General features: G+C 31.0%; 2 protein-coding genes across 7 annotated transcripts; both read right to left on the bottom strand.

Moving 5' to 3' along the window:
• On the bottom strand, positions 1–3,106 carry LOC109811547 (protein NUCLEAR FUSION DEFECTIVE 6, mitochondrial). 6 transcript variants are annotated; one of them, XR_002240853.3, is made up of 5 exons: positions 2,885–3,106; positions 2,691–2,812; positions 1,231–1,301; positions 514–559; positions 1–312 (listed from the first exon to the last, which is right to left on the bottom strand). XR_002240853.3 is itself a non-coding variant. In XM_020375320.3 (4 exons), exons 1-3 carry the CDS (start codon positions 3,025–3,027, stop codon positions 552–554), a joined length of 273 nt encoding a protein of 90 aa, XP_020230909.1. In that variant the 5' UTR covers positions 3,028–3,105; the 3' UTR covers positions 1–312; positions 514–551. The 6 variants fall into 6 exon arrangements, 4 of the variants coding, with proteins under 4 accessions (XP_020230909.1, XP_020230910.1, XP_020230908.1 ...); XR_014430577.1 differs by lacking the exon at positions 514–559; XM_020375320.3 differs by lacking the exon at positions 1,231–1,301 and having other exon boundaries at positions 2,885–3,105.
• Positions 3,107–6,055: 2,949 nt separating this feature from the next.
• Positions 6,056–10,166, bottom strand: LOC109811555 (uncharacterized). Its single transcript, XM_020375331.3, has 4 exons — positions 10,009–10,166; positions 9,480–9,655; positions 7,001–7,159; positions 6,056–6,500 (listed from the first exon to the last, which is right to left on the bottom strand). The coding sequence occupies exons 2-4, from the start codon at positions 9,489–9,491 to the stop codon at positions 6,249–6,251; spliced, it is 423 nt and encodes a 140-aa protein (XP_020230920.1). The 5' UTR covers positions 9,492–9,655; positions 10,009–10,166; the 3' UTR covers positions 6,056–6,248.
• Between the last annotated feature and the right edge of the window lie 6,264 nt (positions 10,167–16,430).

The raw sequence follows: 16,430 nt of genomic DNA, 5'->3' as shown, positions 1-16,430 counted from the left end.
TTGTTCCAAAACTTGCTCGTTTAACATTGAAAATCAGGGTAACGTTTGCTAACACTTGAAGTAAAACCATTTTCAACAAGAGGGTGATACAAATCATTGTTAATCGAGTTAAAAAAAAATGTTGCAATTATGTTTCAAATAAAATAGTCATACCTAAGCATGGTACCAGCTCTGGATGCTTGCACAATTTAAGTCTCGGGAGTTTTCATAATGAACCATGGAGAAAAATCTCTAAGCAGAACTAACAAAGTAAACGGAAATCCATGGAAAGTATGCGCAGATGCACCGCACCCACAAACAGCAATCATCCATCTAGAATTCAAACAGACAATAACTTAAAAAGAAAATTCAAATCTATACACTACCACATAAAAATCAAAACCAAAATGTCAAGATAATTCTTAGACATGCTAATGTGCAATAGTGAATTTTAAAATGCAAATCATTTAGATACAAAACATAAATCCACGAGGTAAAGGAAAGCAAAGCAAAATGGAAATGACGAAACATTACATGGCTAGTCCTCAAGCCTAAAGCCAAAGAGCAAATGATCACGACCCTAAACAAGAAAACAGCCAGGTCAAAATAAAGAGTTACAAAGAAAGTCTAAATGTATAAAACAAAACTTTGGAGCGACAGTAGAGTAAAAAGAAGCATGTGATTTTAACACATTGCCCATTTTACACAGATGTGTTTAATCTTAAAAATACCAAATCAGGTGCTTACAGACCAGAAATTATGGCATCAAGCATCGTTCCCGAGATTATTAACAGTATCCATATCAACAAGAACTACAATTCTGAAGAGACATTTAGCTAACAATTTGAATCTTAAGTTCACATAGCGACACTGCAACATCACAATAATGGTTTTTTACTGCAGCAAACTAGATAAGAAATAACTGACGTCTGCATTGAGGTTAAATTCTATGCATTATTAATGAGCGTGATAGTTTGCATAAGTGTGTCTAAAGGATGGTATTAAATTTCATGCATGAACATTCCCATTCCCATGCATAAATTCAGCTTGCTTGGGTTAGAAACCAAAATGAATACAGTATACATACAAATAGAATCTAGAAATCAATATCAAAATGGAATTAAAAAGTGGAAACTAATTGTTACCAATTAAGGGTCATTTATTTACTTTCACTCTTTCTGGAATGCTTGTTTGACATTACGGTGTACATTAACAATTCAAAATCCCAAAATAAAAAATTTACTTGACCACCTTTGTTCAAGCGCATCTACATAAAACCTTGCTCGAACCCTCTGTCATTCATCATACATCATCATTGCAATCTGAGTGAATACAATAAATCAGTATGATCTTCATGTGATTATCTCTAAGTGAATGTTAATTAATATAAAGGTCAAGGCATTTTAAAAAATGGGATGCACTAAATAAGATAATCCATAATACTTCTTTTAAGAGAACGAGAGAGGAGAATTGCTCAATAAAAAGTGAAAGTTCTTTGTTATGGGAAGTTGTTGCAGATAAGCTAACATAATTGGGGAACTATTAAGAAATACCATTGAATTGCACCATAGCCCCACATTAGTTTTCAAGAGATATGGTGTTCAGCATCTCATTTTACATTCAATTTAGAAATTTCATGCTCTCCCTAATCTACAGAAGATAAGTTCTCAATGCTTCAAAACTCAAAATTTGAAACAAATCCATGTGACACCATCTTTGATTCTTGATCTTCATCTAGTCTTCTCTTGCCCTACAAAAAGGAAAAAATATACATCCTTTCATTGTGAGAGCAAGAGAGAGAACCTAACCCAAAAAAACCTGAAATGTTTGAACAGCAAAAATAGTTGCCCATATGCACCTAAACACTTTCATTTAAAACACTTTGTTTATGGAAGCCTTCCCTACCCATCCAGAAAGGGTAAAAAGAAAAAGGGTAAACGACAATAAAACATTTTTTACCCAGTAAAAAACAAGTTTACATTCCATATCTTTGCAACACAAGAGAAAAAGAGAGAGAAAGAAATGAAGCCAGTATTGCATTATCGCATTGCATAGTAATGAAAGTACTACGCCGGGCTTTCAACTATGTTTGGATTACCATTGCACCCTTTCCATAAGTACATTTAAAATAAAAGAAAGAGTATCATTCTTCACAAATACATTCAGAAACAGTTATCCAAACATGTAAAGGGTATCAAAAATTCAATTTTCTGGGAAGCCTAGAAATATAGATGAATCACGTAGAGTATGTTTGGAACTAAGTCACGTCAACTTGGAATCATATTTGAGAGAAGCAAATATTTGTAGCTTCTGCATCTATTGTCAATTTTAACGTGATTTTTGAGTCTAAAGTAAGTAAATAACACATTCGGATAGGTCCATTGCATTCGGGTAACAAATCTGATCTATTGTTACGGAAGTAAAGATGACACAGAAAAAAGCTTTCACCCTATAGATTCTAGACAAAAAACCACCCATGAAATAAAGGGAAAAAAAATGACAATAAGAATTTAGACGTCAGTGACAGTGACCCAGTAAAATGTTTAGCATGTTTCATTTCAGACAATCAAGTAGGTCCAATTAGTTAGAATAGCATTTCATTTCAGAAACCAATGTTGCCATTTCATAAACTCAACTTTCACATGTCCCACATACACATCGAATTAATTACACTTAACATAAAGGAAGAAAAGAGAAAAGGGAGGGAATACCTTCAGGAGTCCAACCGTAGGAGTGGCGAGACACAGAGAGCATCGAATTCAGCAATGCGGAAGCAGTAGCACTGTGATAAGGAAGCAAAGATTCCACGCAGCAACTCGCTTCTACCGGTAGCCTATCCAAAACAAAATTGCTATAATCAAATCGAAAATAATTGGGAAAATGCGATGGAGAGCAACGCTGTTACCTGAAAACGCGATTGGAGATTGAGGTTTGCTTTGGGAGGCGAAACGGAGATCGCGCCGGTCTCGGCCTAGCTCCGGCTGCCAGATTCGCCGCCCCGGCGGCTCGGGATGCGGCGGAGCGCAACAAACACCTGGCGGCGGACATCGTGGCGATACGAAGGGTTTTGCCTTTCTGGGGTTTTGCTATTTCTTTTTTACAACTTTTTTTTTGTTTTGTTTTTTCCTACTTTTGCTCAGAGGTTATGGGCTCAGATTATCCTCTTAGGTTCTATTGGACTTCCTTGGGCCTAATCCATCACTTTCGCCGCTTAATAATCAATAAATTAAATGAATGAATATAAATACTACCCTTTTGACTCAATTATTTTCTTTGTTATTGCAAATGAATTTAGAGTTTAATGAATATGTTTTCTCGGTATAAACTTTTTTATACTATCAACTAATTAAAAATCATGTTTAATATGACTTGTAAGATAGTTAATATCAAAATCAATACTAATAATCACATGATAGTATTAAAATACTTTACAAATTTTCAGTACATATCCAATTTTCTCATGAATTAATTGTTACTTAAAATAAATTATATATATATATATATATATTTTGTCTTAAATATACATTACTTTTAATTTAATATAATTCAAATTGAATAAGACGAGGGACAGCAAAGTTTTTCATATTTGAATTTTCGAGATTTTCCTATTTATTAAGTTAGAATAATTATATCTAATATTTTCCTCTTAAATTTAAGTTACTTATTTTTAAATTATGTGAACTACTTCTTATATTTATTTAAATTGGAAAAGTATAAACTATTCAAAATCTAATCTTATCCTATTCTTTTAATGTACCAACAAAAATATTTAACTCCTATAACATGAGTAAATGTATAAAGTGAAAAAAAAAGAGTCTATTATTACTTCAAAATTAGATGAAATTATGAAATATTTCTTTAATTTAAATTGTCTAGTACCACTTCACCTATTTAGGGGCTTGAGAAGAAAATAAAAGGAAAAAATGAAATTTTTTTCTACAAGTTAAAATTAATTTCTCTTTTAATTAAAATTACCATTTAGATAAATTAATATAAGAAAACTTGCGCATAAATTTTTTTTTTTCTGGCTAAGTGTTTGTAGAAAACTTTATTTATAAAAGTTACATCCAAGCAGAAAGATCCAATCATATTCTAATAGACAAGGCGAATTGTGACTTGTGCGTTCAAATTGTAGTGAATATATCTACACCTATGTGGGTCATGTCATGCACGTACTTTCTCTTTCTCATATGGGTTCCAGTGCTGATATCATTAACGTAGTGCTTGTTTAGGGTGATTTACTGTTTATGAGTAACGAAAGGCGAGAAAAGTTGGCGTTTATTTCCACCGATTTGCGACGATGGAAAGGCGAAGAAAAGCAAGGAGAAGCACTGTTGCTCTCCTCGCACGAGAAGGAAGAAAAGAGGTGAAAGACACGTAGGATTTGTGAAAATCCGAAAATACCCCTCCCATGCATGTGCCATGCAGCAGAGGATTCACGTTCAACGAAGGAGCATAATCGATTGGCCACATAATCGATTATGACCTTGCATAATCGATTATGGGTGAGGCATAATCGATTATGCAAGGCCATAATCGATTATGGTTGGCCACATAATCGATTATGGTTGGCCACATAATCGATTATGGCCTTGCATAATCGCATAATCGATTATGGGTGAGGCATAATCGATTATGCAAGGCCATAATCGATTATGTGGCAATCATAATCGATTATGCAGGGTATTTTCGCTGCCAGTGGAAATCGGAACGGCCCCGGAACGGCCCGTTCCAAAAATGCATGTTATGAGAAAAATAAGAAAGCAGAACGGGTCGTTCCAATTTTGGAACGCGCCGTTCCACTTTTGGAACGGGCCGTTCCACTTTTGGCCTTTGCGTAGTACTTTATAACCCCAGAACGGTCATTCCACTTTCGGAACGGGCCGTTCTGGACACATTAATTTGTTTTTAATACGTGTATATATATATATATATATATATATAATATTAATATTTAATTTATAATACCTTAAATTAAATATAATTATTTAATATTAATATTTAATTTATATATATATATATATTAAATATTAATATTAAATAATTATATTTAATTTAAGGTATTATATATTAAATATTAACATCAAAAAGTGGAAATATAAAAAAAATAAAGTAAAACATGTTTATAAAATTATAATAATAACACTTTCATAAACATTAATAAAATAATGTTACAAAATATAATTATCATAATATATTTTGTTATTATTATTTATTATTATAAATATTATTGTTTTTATTTTTATTAATATTAATATTATTATTTATTATAATTAGTATCATTATTATTTATTATGATTCTTATTATTTTTCTAATATTTATTATTATTCTTATCATTATTTATTATTTTTTTAGTAAATAAACCCTATTAATATAATTTTATTGTAATTATTATTAATTACAATAAATAATATTATACTCATTTTTAATCCAAGGGTAAAAGTGTAAATTATATATTCATCTCTTAAATTTTTATTTTTTATCTATCATTAAATTTAAAGCAAATATTTAAATTAATTTATTTTTAAATTAATTTTTTATAATTTTTTTAGTTAAAATTTATATATTTATCTTTTAATTATAATAATTATAATAAAAAAATGAACCTAAGGGCAAAATAGTAATCTTTCACAACTATTAATTAAAAAATCTATTTTTATCTATCATATCAATCAATTCATTCACAAACTTTCACAAACTTTCTCTACATTTTTCACTCACTTTCCTTTAATCCAATCAACCTCACTTTCCACTCACTTTCTCTTCAAATCTCTCCTTTTCCACTCTCCCTTTTCCATCCTCAAATCCAATCAAAGCCTAACATTCATGCTCTTTATGTACTCCTATCTCAGATTCCTCACCCTTTTACCAATACTCCTAATTGACTTCAACCACACTTTATCGTGTCTTGAACAATTTTACATAACTCAGTGTCATGATTTTTAAGGCAGTAGAATTAATAAGTACAATTGGCTTGGGTTTCTACCATTTTCCAACAAACCCCTAATTAAAATGGTGGCAGCACAAATAGCACGCACAAGTGAATCAGAAAATGCAATTAAACATGGACTCTAGTAAGAAAATACAAGTAACCTTCTTTTATTATATTCCCGTAGAATGAAATAAAACAAAAGCACAACAAACTTGGGAAAGTTAAAACGGTTCGTGTAAGAAAAACTGGCTGAAATAACTCGAAATCATTAATGAATTTTGACACGGAGCAACAACAGAAATATGAATTCGCATATTCAAATGGTTCAATCATGTTCTAGTTCCTTGAACTCTTCTTACTCTTTCTAATCTTTAGCAGGGTATGACGTAGCATGGGTATGCAAATGACTCGAGACACATCCATTCCTTGTACTTTAGAGCCACCAGAACCTGAACACTTAGCCAATTTCTTCTTCCTTTCTTCAAACCTCAATGAGTTTGGAAAGTACAAGCGTCCTCTATCACCTGATCTAATTCCAATTAGCTGCGCAAGGGACACACTGTTGTCTTGGAAGAACGATGCCGTGGACTGTTTGTTGCAACACAAGAAAAAAGCAGTTGCATAAACTGTAAGCAGAACACAAGTTTACAAGCTTCTAATTTTTCTTGGTCCATAAAAGGTGTAAACATTTTACATGGTCTGTGATGATCTATGAGATACATTTTGAAGTCTACATCAACTTCATGCTAAATGGTTTAAGCCATTATTATAACCATAGGAAGTAATGATCAGTGATATTGATGGCAAGAGCTTAGTCTAATCTTTGGGAAAATGGGGAATAAATGTTAGCTACATGTGGGTTTCATAGGATTCCCTTCCACCAATAACGGGGATGCTAGTCCTAGAAATTAAGTTGTTAATAGTTTCACACTTGCCTTGGACAGTTGGACATGAAATAAAACACAGAACAGAACCTATGATATTATCGAATAGTAACATTATTTATGTTCCAAAGTAATATTCATTCAATGACAATGAGTAAAAGCATTATATGAAACCAAAGGTGAGAAAGGATAAGAATAGAACACCTCTGTATCAAGATTAGAGGATGAAAATGAAGAGAAACTGGTGGATGGCACGTGCAATTGGTATGGTGCCACTGAAGCTGCTGGGAGGGATTCCCCAACTCTAAGTCTCATATTCAAGAAGCCAAGTCCAAGAGGCCATCCAATAGGCATGTCATCGTTCTTAGAAGAGATAACAGTAGAAATTAGCAAAACACTATATACTTTCATCGTATTTAAATGAAGTGCAAATGAAAGCAAACATGTGTGCATATCCAATAAAACATCAGTGCCTTAGTTACAAGTATATTCAAAAGAACAAGGTGAAAATTTAAAGTTATGACGAATAAAATGATATGTCCTCTCTTCTCTTGGAAAATTTAAAATCATACAACGGATATTATCCCTACATAACACCTATTATGTTATACACTTTATTTCATCATGATGAATGATTTCAATTCCAGAACATGGATCAAGCTGATCTAAGTAAAGGTAATGGTTATCACATTATCTTCTTAAATGAAAGAATAGCAAAACTGATAGTGAATGTAGACCCAAAAACAAGCAAAATGTCAAGCAGAGCCTATTTATAAAATATGATTTGGATGGTGTAGGTTTCTCCTAATTATGAAAAAAAAAATGACAATTGATCTAAGAAAAGATAAGGGAGGAAAGGTACCATTGCTGCCACTGTTCAGCAAGGGTAAAGGGTCAAGAGATACTGTCTCACATTCTTACATCGTTAGAGTTCTATTACTATCCTCCTTGTGGTAGAAGTATCTTCTTTGCAATATAAATCTAGTTAATATGACAAAGCAACTCTTTTCTAGCAGGTCTTATTGTCTTAAAAAACATTCTTCTAAAGCCGATAAGCTTTTGCAATAATGAAGCATATCCATCAAAAGAATCACAAATAGGGGTCAAGTCTGCAAAGATATTTGTCTATATAGATTTCAAGGTTCAAAATACTTTTTCTGATCAACTGGATGGGCAGTTTCCATCTCAATAAATTACATTGCATACTAATAATCCTTGTTCCTATACTTATTTTAAGAATCCTCACAACTAAAGCTAAGTGTTTTTTACAACTATACATAGATAATTATTGGTACAACAAATTTTATTGTTGTTTCTTATACTTACACTAGTTTTTCTATCAGTATAACGCCTAATTGAGTCTAATTTTCCACTCTAAAATAGTAAAAATATCCTGGAACTAATGAGAGATATAAGGTTGGGGAAAAGTGATAGAAATTGAACTGTCGGCGTAATTAGCAAATGATTGGTGTTCAGGTTTAAAAATGCAATATTACGATTCCATGGTCTGGATAGGCTTATTTCTCCAGATATTTTCACATATATTTCTCACTCATGTTGTACATTTAAAACTGTTTCTTATTTTGTTCCTTCCTGCTTTTAGATTTGGCCCACTTCATGTGCAACTCACTCAGACACATTACTTAACAATATAAAATATAAGAACTAGTAATTCAAAATAAGATGGATGGTTACTTGTACAGGTAATTTTTCCAGTGAGACACAAACGTCGGTGAAACTGTGCTCGTACACCATCTAATTATGACATGTTATGCTCAAAATGAACAATTTGATCTGCCTCTCTCCTGGCTATAACTCTTTAGCTACTAAAATTATCAAATGTAATTATTAACATATTGGTAGGGGACCGTATTTTTTATCGATTTTCTTCGCTACACTAGAAAAAGGGGACATGATGATTAAATTACGAGTTAGGACTGATGTATCAGTTCAAGTTACATTCCTACAACTAAGTTCGGACAACAAACTTTGATGGTTTTAATGAAACGTTAATTCATGTGACTACCGATTCAACAACTACTAACATTATGGTGCTAACCAAAGACACTGATGGGGTCATTTCTTATGTCAGTCCATAAGGAAAATTCAAATATTATGCACATTGGTAGAGACGGTTATCTTTTCTTCATATCAATCCATTCAGAAAATACAAAATTTGCATACTTAAATGACATGCATTATTTTCATAAAACTATTCGCAAAGCATGTCAAATCCTAGAACGAACAACAAACTCACATAATAGTAGGAGTTCAATTCACATTTCATAAAATCTGACATTCAAGAATACTAATAATCTAACAAGATAGAACAAAATAAAATCTGTGCCTTAAGAACCGAATATTATCAACTGCAGCAAACAGACCAAGTATTCGCATAGAGCAAAACCAGAGGCACAAAAAAGGGTCAGTTTCATTTCAGTTTAAACACTTAACAGTCCAAACATATTGACATTTAAGGATCAATTGCATCAAACAGACCCCCAAAAAAGTCTTGATCTTTCACTGACAAAACAGTGAAACAACTGATAAACCAGCTGAAAAGGTAGTAGATGGGGACAAAAGATGCTGAATGCCAGAAGAAAATGGAGAAAGAAGGCACGAAGTGATGAAATATTTGTTCTTATTTGAGCAAGAAAATACAAGGAAAGCACAGAATTATTACCTCTCCAAGCATGGTGTCTCTGCCCTCCCCTGAGAAGTTTATGGGGAAATGACGATCACAGAGAAACTCAAAGAAAAGTAAAAAAATGTTTTGAGGAAATCAATAGTGAATTTACGTGTCTCCTAACTAGTATTCTTCCCAAACATCAGACATTTAAGAATCTGGTCCCACTGAACCTGCACAGCATTACTTGAGCTAAGCCTTTTGTTTTGAGAAACTGTGTGTATATAACTTGTTATATAACTTGTTTGTACAATAAAATATGAACCAAAGAGAAAACAATACCATGAGAGGATCTATCTTAATAGAAAGAGATGGATGAAAAAAAATACTATAAAAAGGTATTAAAAGAATAATGTAACCCTTTTATTTTTATCATAGGAATTAAAATTTTGATAAGTAGAATCAAAGCAAAGAATTAACAAAATAAATAATAAGAAAGATAACAATAACAAATTGAGCAACATATAATTGGAATAAAACTTTAGTTGAGCATCATATTTAAATTTTTTTAGGATTAACACTTAACTGGTTTCAGTGAAGAGAGAAGAAAAAGAAAAGGAGCTAATGTAGTAATTGACAAGTGATAGAACATGGATGAGAGTGGTGTTATTCCTTTATGGGGCATTTAGCTTTTGAGTTTGGTGGAGAAGTAGACATCAAAACGGTTGGGAAGATATATCTGATCTATTGTTGGGCTTAATTAGTAAAAGTGATGGATTTTTTTAACAATTTCTGTCGCCATTGATTGGTGAAAAAACGCTTAAGTAGGAGGTCAACAACGATGAACAAGTTACTTCGCTGTTATAATCATCAGTGGTTGCTTATTGCTACACGCAAGTGAAATTTATGTTCAATATTACACGAAACCGAATTTTGTTTACGCTTAAATACTGTTCGGTACCGTACAAGAACGATACAATAATGTTTATATTGTTGGTAATTTACATTTTAAATTTCTAATTTTTTTTTAAAAAATATGTTTGATATTTTTTTAGTTTTTATTTTAAAAATCATATATTTTTAACTCTTATATGAAAAACATTTAAGATTTAATTTTAGTCATTTGTCAAAATTATAATTTTTACGGATATATTTTAAGTTGGAACTAGCCTAATCTTATTAAAATACCCCTTTTTTTTTCCTTATTAATCTATCATATTTGTACTTAATGGATAAGTAGACCACTTGAAACTACCCTAAAAATATATCAACTTATGAAAATCAATCAACTTATGATTTTTACGTCATGACTAATCTAATTTCGTCATGTTTTATGTAAGAAATATTTTAACAAAGTCTAACATGATCTAATTAATTCATCCTATTTAATATCATTTACTAGTCTTTATAAAAGTGGTATTTATTTATGTATTGTCATATTTATTATTTCTTTACAGTTAGTGTGCCAAAACATTGTTAGTATATTTGTAACTGATCATTATTATTTATCTTTTTTGATAAGATACATTTTTTTATAGAAATTTTAACGTTCAAACAATAATTATAATAATACTAAATTTGATCTTTATATTTGATATTATTTATTTTTTAGTCTCTCCATTAAAATAATTTATAGTCTTTACATAATTTTTTGTTGTTGATATTTTAGTACTTATTTTAAAAAGAAAACAAAAAATGAGATGTAGAGACATCACAATAGAAAAAAAAAACATTGTAAGTATGTTGGTATCTCATCCTCTTTTCAATCATTTGCAACACTTGAATCATTATACTTATTTTAATGATTGAGAATTGAGATAGATTTATGATGATTTAAGTTCAATCGTTTGTTGATATTTGTACCATCTCGGTATAATTTTGATACGGTTCCGGGGAGTAATTCCTTAAAGCCCTTTCGCCTATAAGGTTCAGGTCGGAATCTGACCTGATCCCCTCCTACGAGGGTGATCTTGGGAGAGTTCGGTCGGAATCCGATCTGGACTTGATCTCAGGGACAATTAAGTCCTTGCGCCTTATAAGTTTAGGGCTGGAAGGCAAGTGTACCGTCCCAGTCGGATCCCGATCTGATACCCTTTACAGGTTTTGATCCAATGAATCTTGAATATGGGTCTTCTCGGTCGGCAGGCGATCTAACCTCTCATATGGGTAAGATCAGTCGGACCGCGATCTCACCCACCCCCTGGACGAGCTCGGCCTGGGTATGGTCGGCCATGGTGAGATCGGTCGGGCTGTGCTCGGCCATGGTGAGATCGATCAGGCTGTGCTCGGCCATGATGAGCTCGGCCAGGGTATGGTCGGCCAAAGTCCGAGTGAGTCTTACCCTTTGGACTGGTCCGAGAATCAAGGATGAAAAGCCTATCTTTGATAATCAAATATTCCCAAGGAAAACCGTTATGGAAATCTTCGCGCTCACAAGGCCCAGGTGGCCTATGAACAGAAAAGTATAAAACATAAAACCCTAAAGTTAAGACGGCAGATTACACTCTTAAATGCTCTAGCTTTGGAGGCTTGACCTAGGAGAAGAACCCTAGACGCTCCCTTGACCGGAACAATATTATAATCTTTTTTATTAATAAAAAGTATTTGAAGCACAATAAAATTTATTAAAAAAAGTTATAAAAAAAAATGGGAGACGTAAATCAAAATCCATGCAAACCGAATATGAATAATTTAAATGTATAATTAAGAGACTCCAACCTATTTATGTCTTAACGAATGAATCTAGATGGTAAATTCCAACAGTAAAACAAAAGAACACAACCTAAAGGATGACAAATTGTCCATATAAATTTTGCCTTCCTTAAATATATTAGAAATTATAAATTGCATATTTCATGCAAAATATAATAATAATTTCGTCCTCAATATCTGAACAAGTCTATTACAAATATTTCTTAATCTAATTATTAAAGCAGAAACTATTTTCACTCATAATAATGTTACTATTATTAGTCTAAATAATTTTTATATATGATAAAAATTGAATACAATTTTTTCAAAAATCAATTATCCTACAAGTTATGATTACAAACTACCTAATCATTAGGTGAATCCAATATATTATAAAGAACTACATGAATAAAGCAACATAGAATTCTTTGTATAGGGAGTAAGAGTTTATAATGTAAGAGGCTAAACAACCTATAATAGCAGCCTTGTTCCTAAAAATGCCGCTACCGCTTAAAATGCACTTACACTTAGATAAGTTTTTTTCTCTTATATATAACAATATTCTAATAACATCACGACTCTAATAACTTGTAAAGACGAATTTATAAATAGGTTTTTATATGAAATTAAACTTTAAAATTTTCATGTATAAATTAAAAAAAATTAATATAAGAAATTAACCAAAATTTAAAACAGGCAAGCAGTCTACTGAAACTATTATTCTTCTTTTGGCGAATTGAAACTATTCATATTTCGGCTACTCTTTGCTAATAATAACATCGTGCGTATGTTTTTTCGTCTCCATTATATTTATTTTGTTACGCCCTAGGAAAAATAAACCCAAACTTGAAGTTTTATCTAAAAACATTTTTTACTAAAAAAAATCTAACAACGTTTTTAATAATATGAAGACATCAAATAAAATAAAAAGTAATATAATAGAACTGATGCAGTGAATAGTTTGTAATTGAGAGAGAGTAATTTAAGGGTGATTATCAATATAAAAATGTGTATGCCAAAAGAAAGAGTGTCATGTTTATATATAATTATAAATAAAAAGTAAAATAATTGAAGTTATAAATTAATTTTTTTAATCAAGAAATAATTTTCGTCAAATAATTTTCGGAGTTTGACAGACATATCTTCTTCTACTTTTAGTTTTTTTATATTTATAAAAATTAGAATTTGAACCTTCATCACTTTTCGTTGATATAAAGTGAGTAGTTTATAACTGAGTGGGTGATTTAAAGGTGATTATGGAAGTCAAAAATCTTTAAAAAAAATGTAGACAATAATAATAATAATAATAATAATAATAATTTATTCTAAATTGAAATTGGAATTTAGCGTGTTAGCGTCGAAAATTCACTTGTCACGACTCTAATTAATTCCTCTATTGAGAATAGGAAAGATTATTAGTCCTTTTAATTATAGATATTTTAGATTAGCTGCGTCTTGTTCTTCTCTTTCCGAAATCATGGACAATATTAGTTTTTTAATTTATAAGGCATGAACAAGTTAATAAAAACCTTGCCATTTTAACCGAAAAGGTGGATGCCATATTCGTTTTCTGGTGAGTGGTGACCAAATTATGGACATGGACATGTCTGCAATACTAAATAATTATGAGTTAGGTAAATGAACATATAAATGCCCAAGAGCAAAGAGTTTTAGGCTCTAATGAAGTAAAAAGTTTTTATATTGTAAATTTGTTAAATTAAATAATCATTACATTTAAAATTATAATTAAATATCCTTCAGACTTGTGCTAGAATAAGGTAGAGTCCGCAATTACATTATATATATACTTTGTCTTTAATCTAAATTATTTGAATAAAAAAATATAATACTTAATATAATTCTCATTAATTAACAATGTAAAATCTTTTTCACATGAAAATTAAACCTATTACTTAATATCGTCGAGGACAACACTAAAATTATTGTATTAATCAGTTTATTTTGTATACAAATAGAAAATTATGGTATGCATACACATATTTCCCCCTTTTTTTGGGTACATATTATATATTTACTAGTACTAAATTAAGTTACATTAATATTATTTGAACTAATAATATTAAATTGAATATAAATAAAATTAAAACTAATAAATAATAATAATATATACTAATAAAATTACTATTAATATTAATAAATATAAAGTAATAATATATACTATGGAACAAAATTATCCATCATATATTTACTACTAGTTAATAAATAATATAATATTATAAAATAATTAAACAATAAATTATTATTTTTAATACTATGTATCTTAATTATAATTTAATCACTCTACTTTTAATAATTTTTCTTAAAAAAAAAAGTTTCTTTTTCCTTTTTATTTTTCTTTGTATATTTTAGAGTTAGAAATAAGATATTTAATTTGTAAAATCCTCTTACATTAGTTTCACCAAAACAATTTTTTTAGCCTACGTATATAAGTTAGTTTTAGTTTACAATAAATTTATTTTATTTAAATTATTTTACTTTTTTTTTCTCTCATGAGTACTTTGTGAAAATTTTTCAAACAAGTCTAATACAATTTAGTTTATATACTTAATAAAGTTATTAGCTTAGTGGTTTTAGTTTTGTTGGTGATCAACTCAAGGGCGCAGGACTCTCGTTTAAAACAATTACTCAAGTTTAATATATAATGATTATTTTATAATAATGATTTTTAAAAACTCACTAAGTATTTTTGGATATTCAATATCATTTTAAAAAATGGCATATAACACATGTTAACAAAACTTTTAAGCAAGAATTAAAATATAAAATATTTAATAAACTAATTATTTATCAAAATTTATCAATAAATTGAAATTTTATTTCTCCTAAATTATATATACAAAATTTTATATATATTTAAAAATATACTAAAATGAATAATTTGAATGTTTTATTATTGTTGTTTAATTATGTTGAGATTTCCGTCGAAATTACTTTTGTTATTATTGTAAATCATTTTAATTATATCAACGGACTCAAACACGTCAAGTATACTAGCCGTTAAAGTAGTAAAATTATCGTATCCACAAGGATTAGTAGGTAAAATAAGCATTTATTGACTATTCGTGACTAAAGAATAATTTCAATTTTGTAGTTTGTCATGTAAATGTGAATCGAAGAGTATGACTACTGGAATGTTAAACTATAAAAATATTTGGTTGTGTGTGGAAAAGGGTAGAAATGGTATTATGATTTTTGTAAGATTATGGGGTCAGATATCACCGAACGTCACACTAATGAACCTTTAATCTCTTATTACATCAATTGCTTAGTCAACTCATAAACTTACTCAAACCTAATCCCTTAGAGCAAGAGCCTAGGTGCGGATAATGAATATCAATTCCTTGAGTATCCAATACCTACACCCGCATTACGGGTTAGGGTTTAAGACTACTAATGGGTCAAGCTCCATTCTTAGATACATTTCTCACTAGGCATTTGTTTCAGAGCTAGTTTCAAAGGTTATTTTCCAATACCCAATGGAACCTATATCATGCAAAGGAGGATCAATCTAAGGCAAGCATTAAGAATAGAAACATACACAACAATGAGTGAAACAACATGTATATATATCATTAAAACATAAGGATTACAATAGAATTCGTTGGTTACATCTAACCTCACAAAATGATGGGCAGAACCACTCAAAACAATGAGGGTAAAGCAAAAATAGAGATGGAAGAGAGAATGAAGAACCGAAGGAAAGACCCACACACGAACGGTCCAAAGCTCTGGGAATCCCTTCCTCAACTCCTAAAACGCGTCCAATGTGCAAATGAGGAGAAAATCCTCAAAGATTTCTTCAAATATGAGCTTGGGGAGTCAGATTAGGGTTACATGCCCGACGCATTAGTCTTTGCGCCCGGCGCAGGGCCTTCCAGGAAGGTCAAGTACTCACTGCCTCAAGACACGCCCGACGCAATTCCTTTTACGCCCGGCGTAATGCCTTCCAGAGAGTTTGAGTTACTCTCTGTCTCGATCATGCTCGGCGAGGGTAGTCTCGCGCCCGGTGCAACTATGACTTGCAGAGGTGAGACACTCTGTTTTGCTCAAGCTCGGTGCCGGTAATCTTGCGCCCGGCGCAGTTACTCTTTTCTGCTCCCTAGCTCCTTAGATTTCCAATCCTATAGATTTTCTATCATCAATTCTCTAGCTCAATACCTGCACAAAAATGAGGTGTATTAGGGTATTGTTAGCTAAATTCTGGGTTAGCTATATCTGCACAAAAAATGAATCAAAAAGAGAACAATTATCTTGCAATGGTGCAAAGGATGAGTGGAATTGTTCAATAAGTCTTGT

This window comes from Cajanus cajan, chromosome 1 (genome assembly GCF_000230855.2).
Source record: "Cajanus cajan strain Asha chromosome 1, NIPB_CcT2T_4, whole genome shotgun sequence".
Classification (NCBI taxonomy): Eukaryota; Viridiplantae; Streptophyta; class Magnoliopsida; order Fabales; family Fabaceae; genus Cajanus; species Cajanus cajan.
Note: the sequence above shows the minus strand (reverse complement) of the source record. Positions and strands in the feature narration are given on the sequence as shown.

Bases quoted from the DNA above. Each gene is read 5' to 3' on its own strand.
- LOC109811555 (XM_020375331.3), bottom strand. The intron at 6,501-7,000 runs GTGTTCTATTCT...TGCAACAAACAG, and splicing joins CCTCTAATCTTGATACAGAG to TCCACGGCATCGTTCTTCCA.
- LOC109811547 (XM_020375319.3), bottom strand. From the start codon at position 3,027: ATGTCCGCCGCCAGGTGTTTGTTGCGCTCCGCCGCATCCCGAGCCGCC. The intron at 2,813-2,884 runs GTAACAGCGTTG...TGTTTTGGATAG, and splicing joins ATCTCCAATCGCGTTTTCAG to GCTACCGGTAGAAGCGAGTT. The intron at 1,302-2,690 runs GTATTCCCTCCC...GTATTCACTCAG, and splicing joins CTACGGTTGGACTCCTGAAG to ATTGCAATGATGATGTATGA.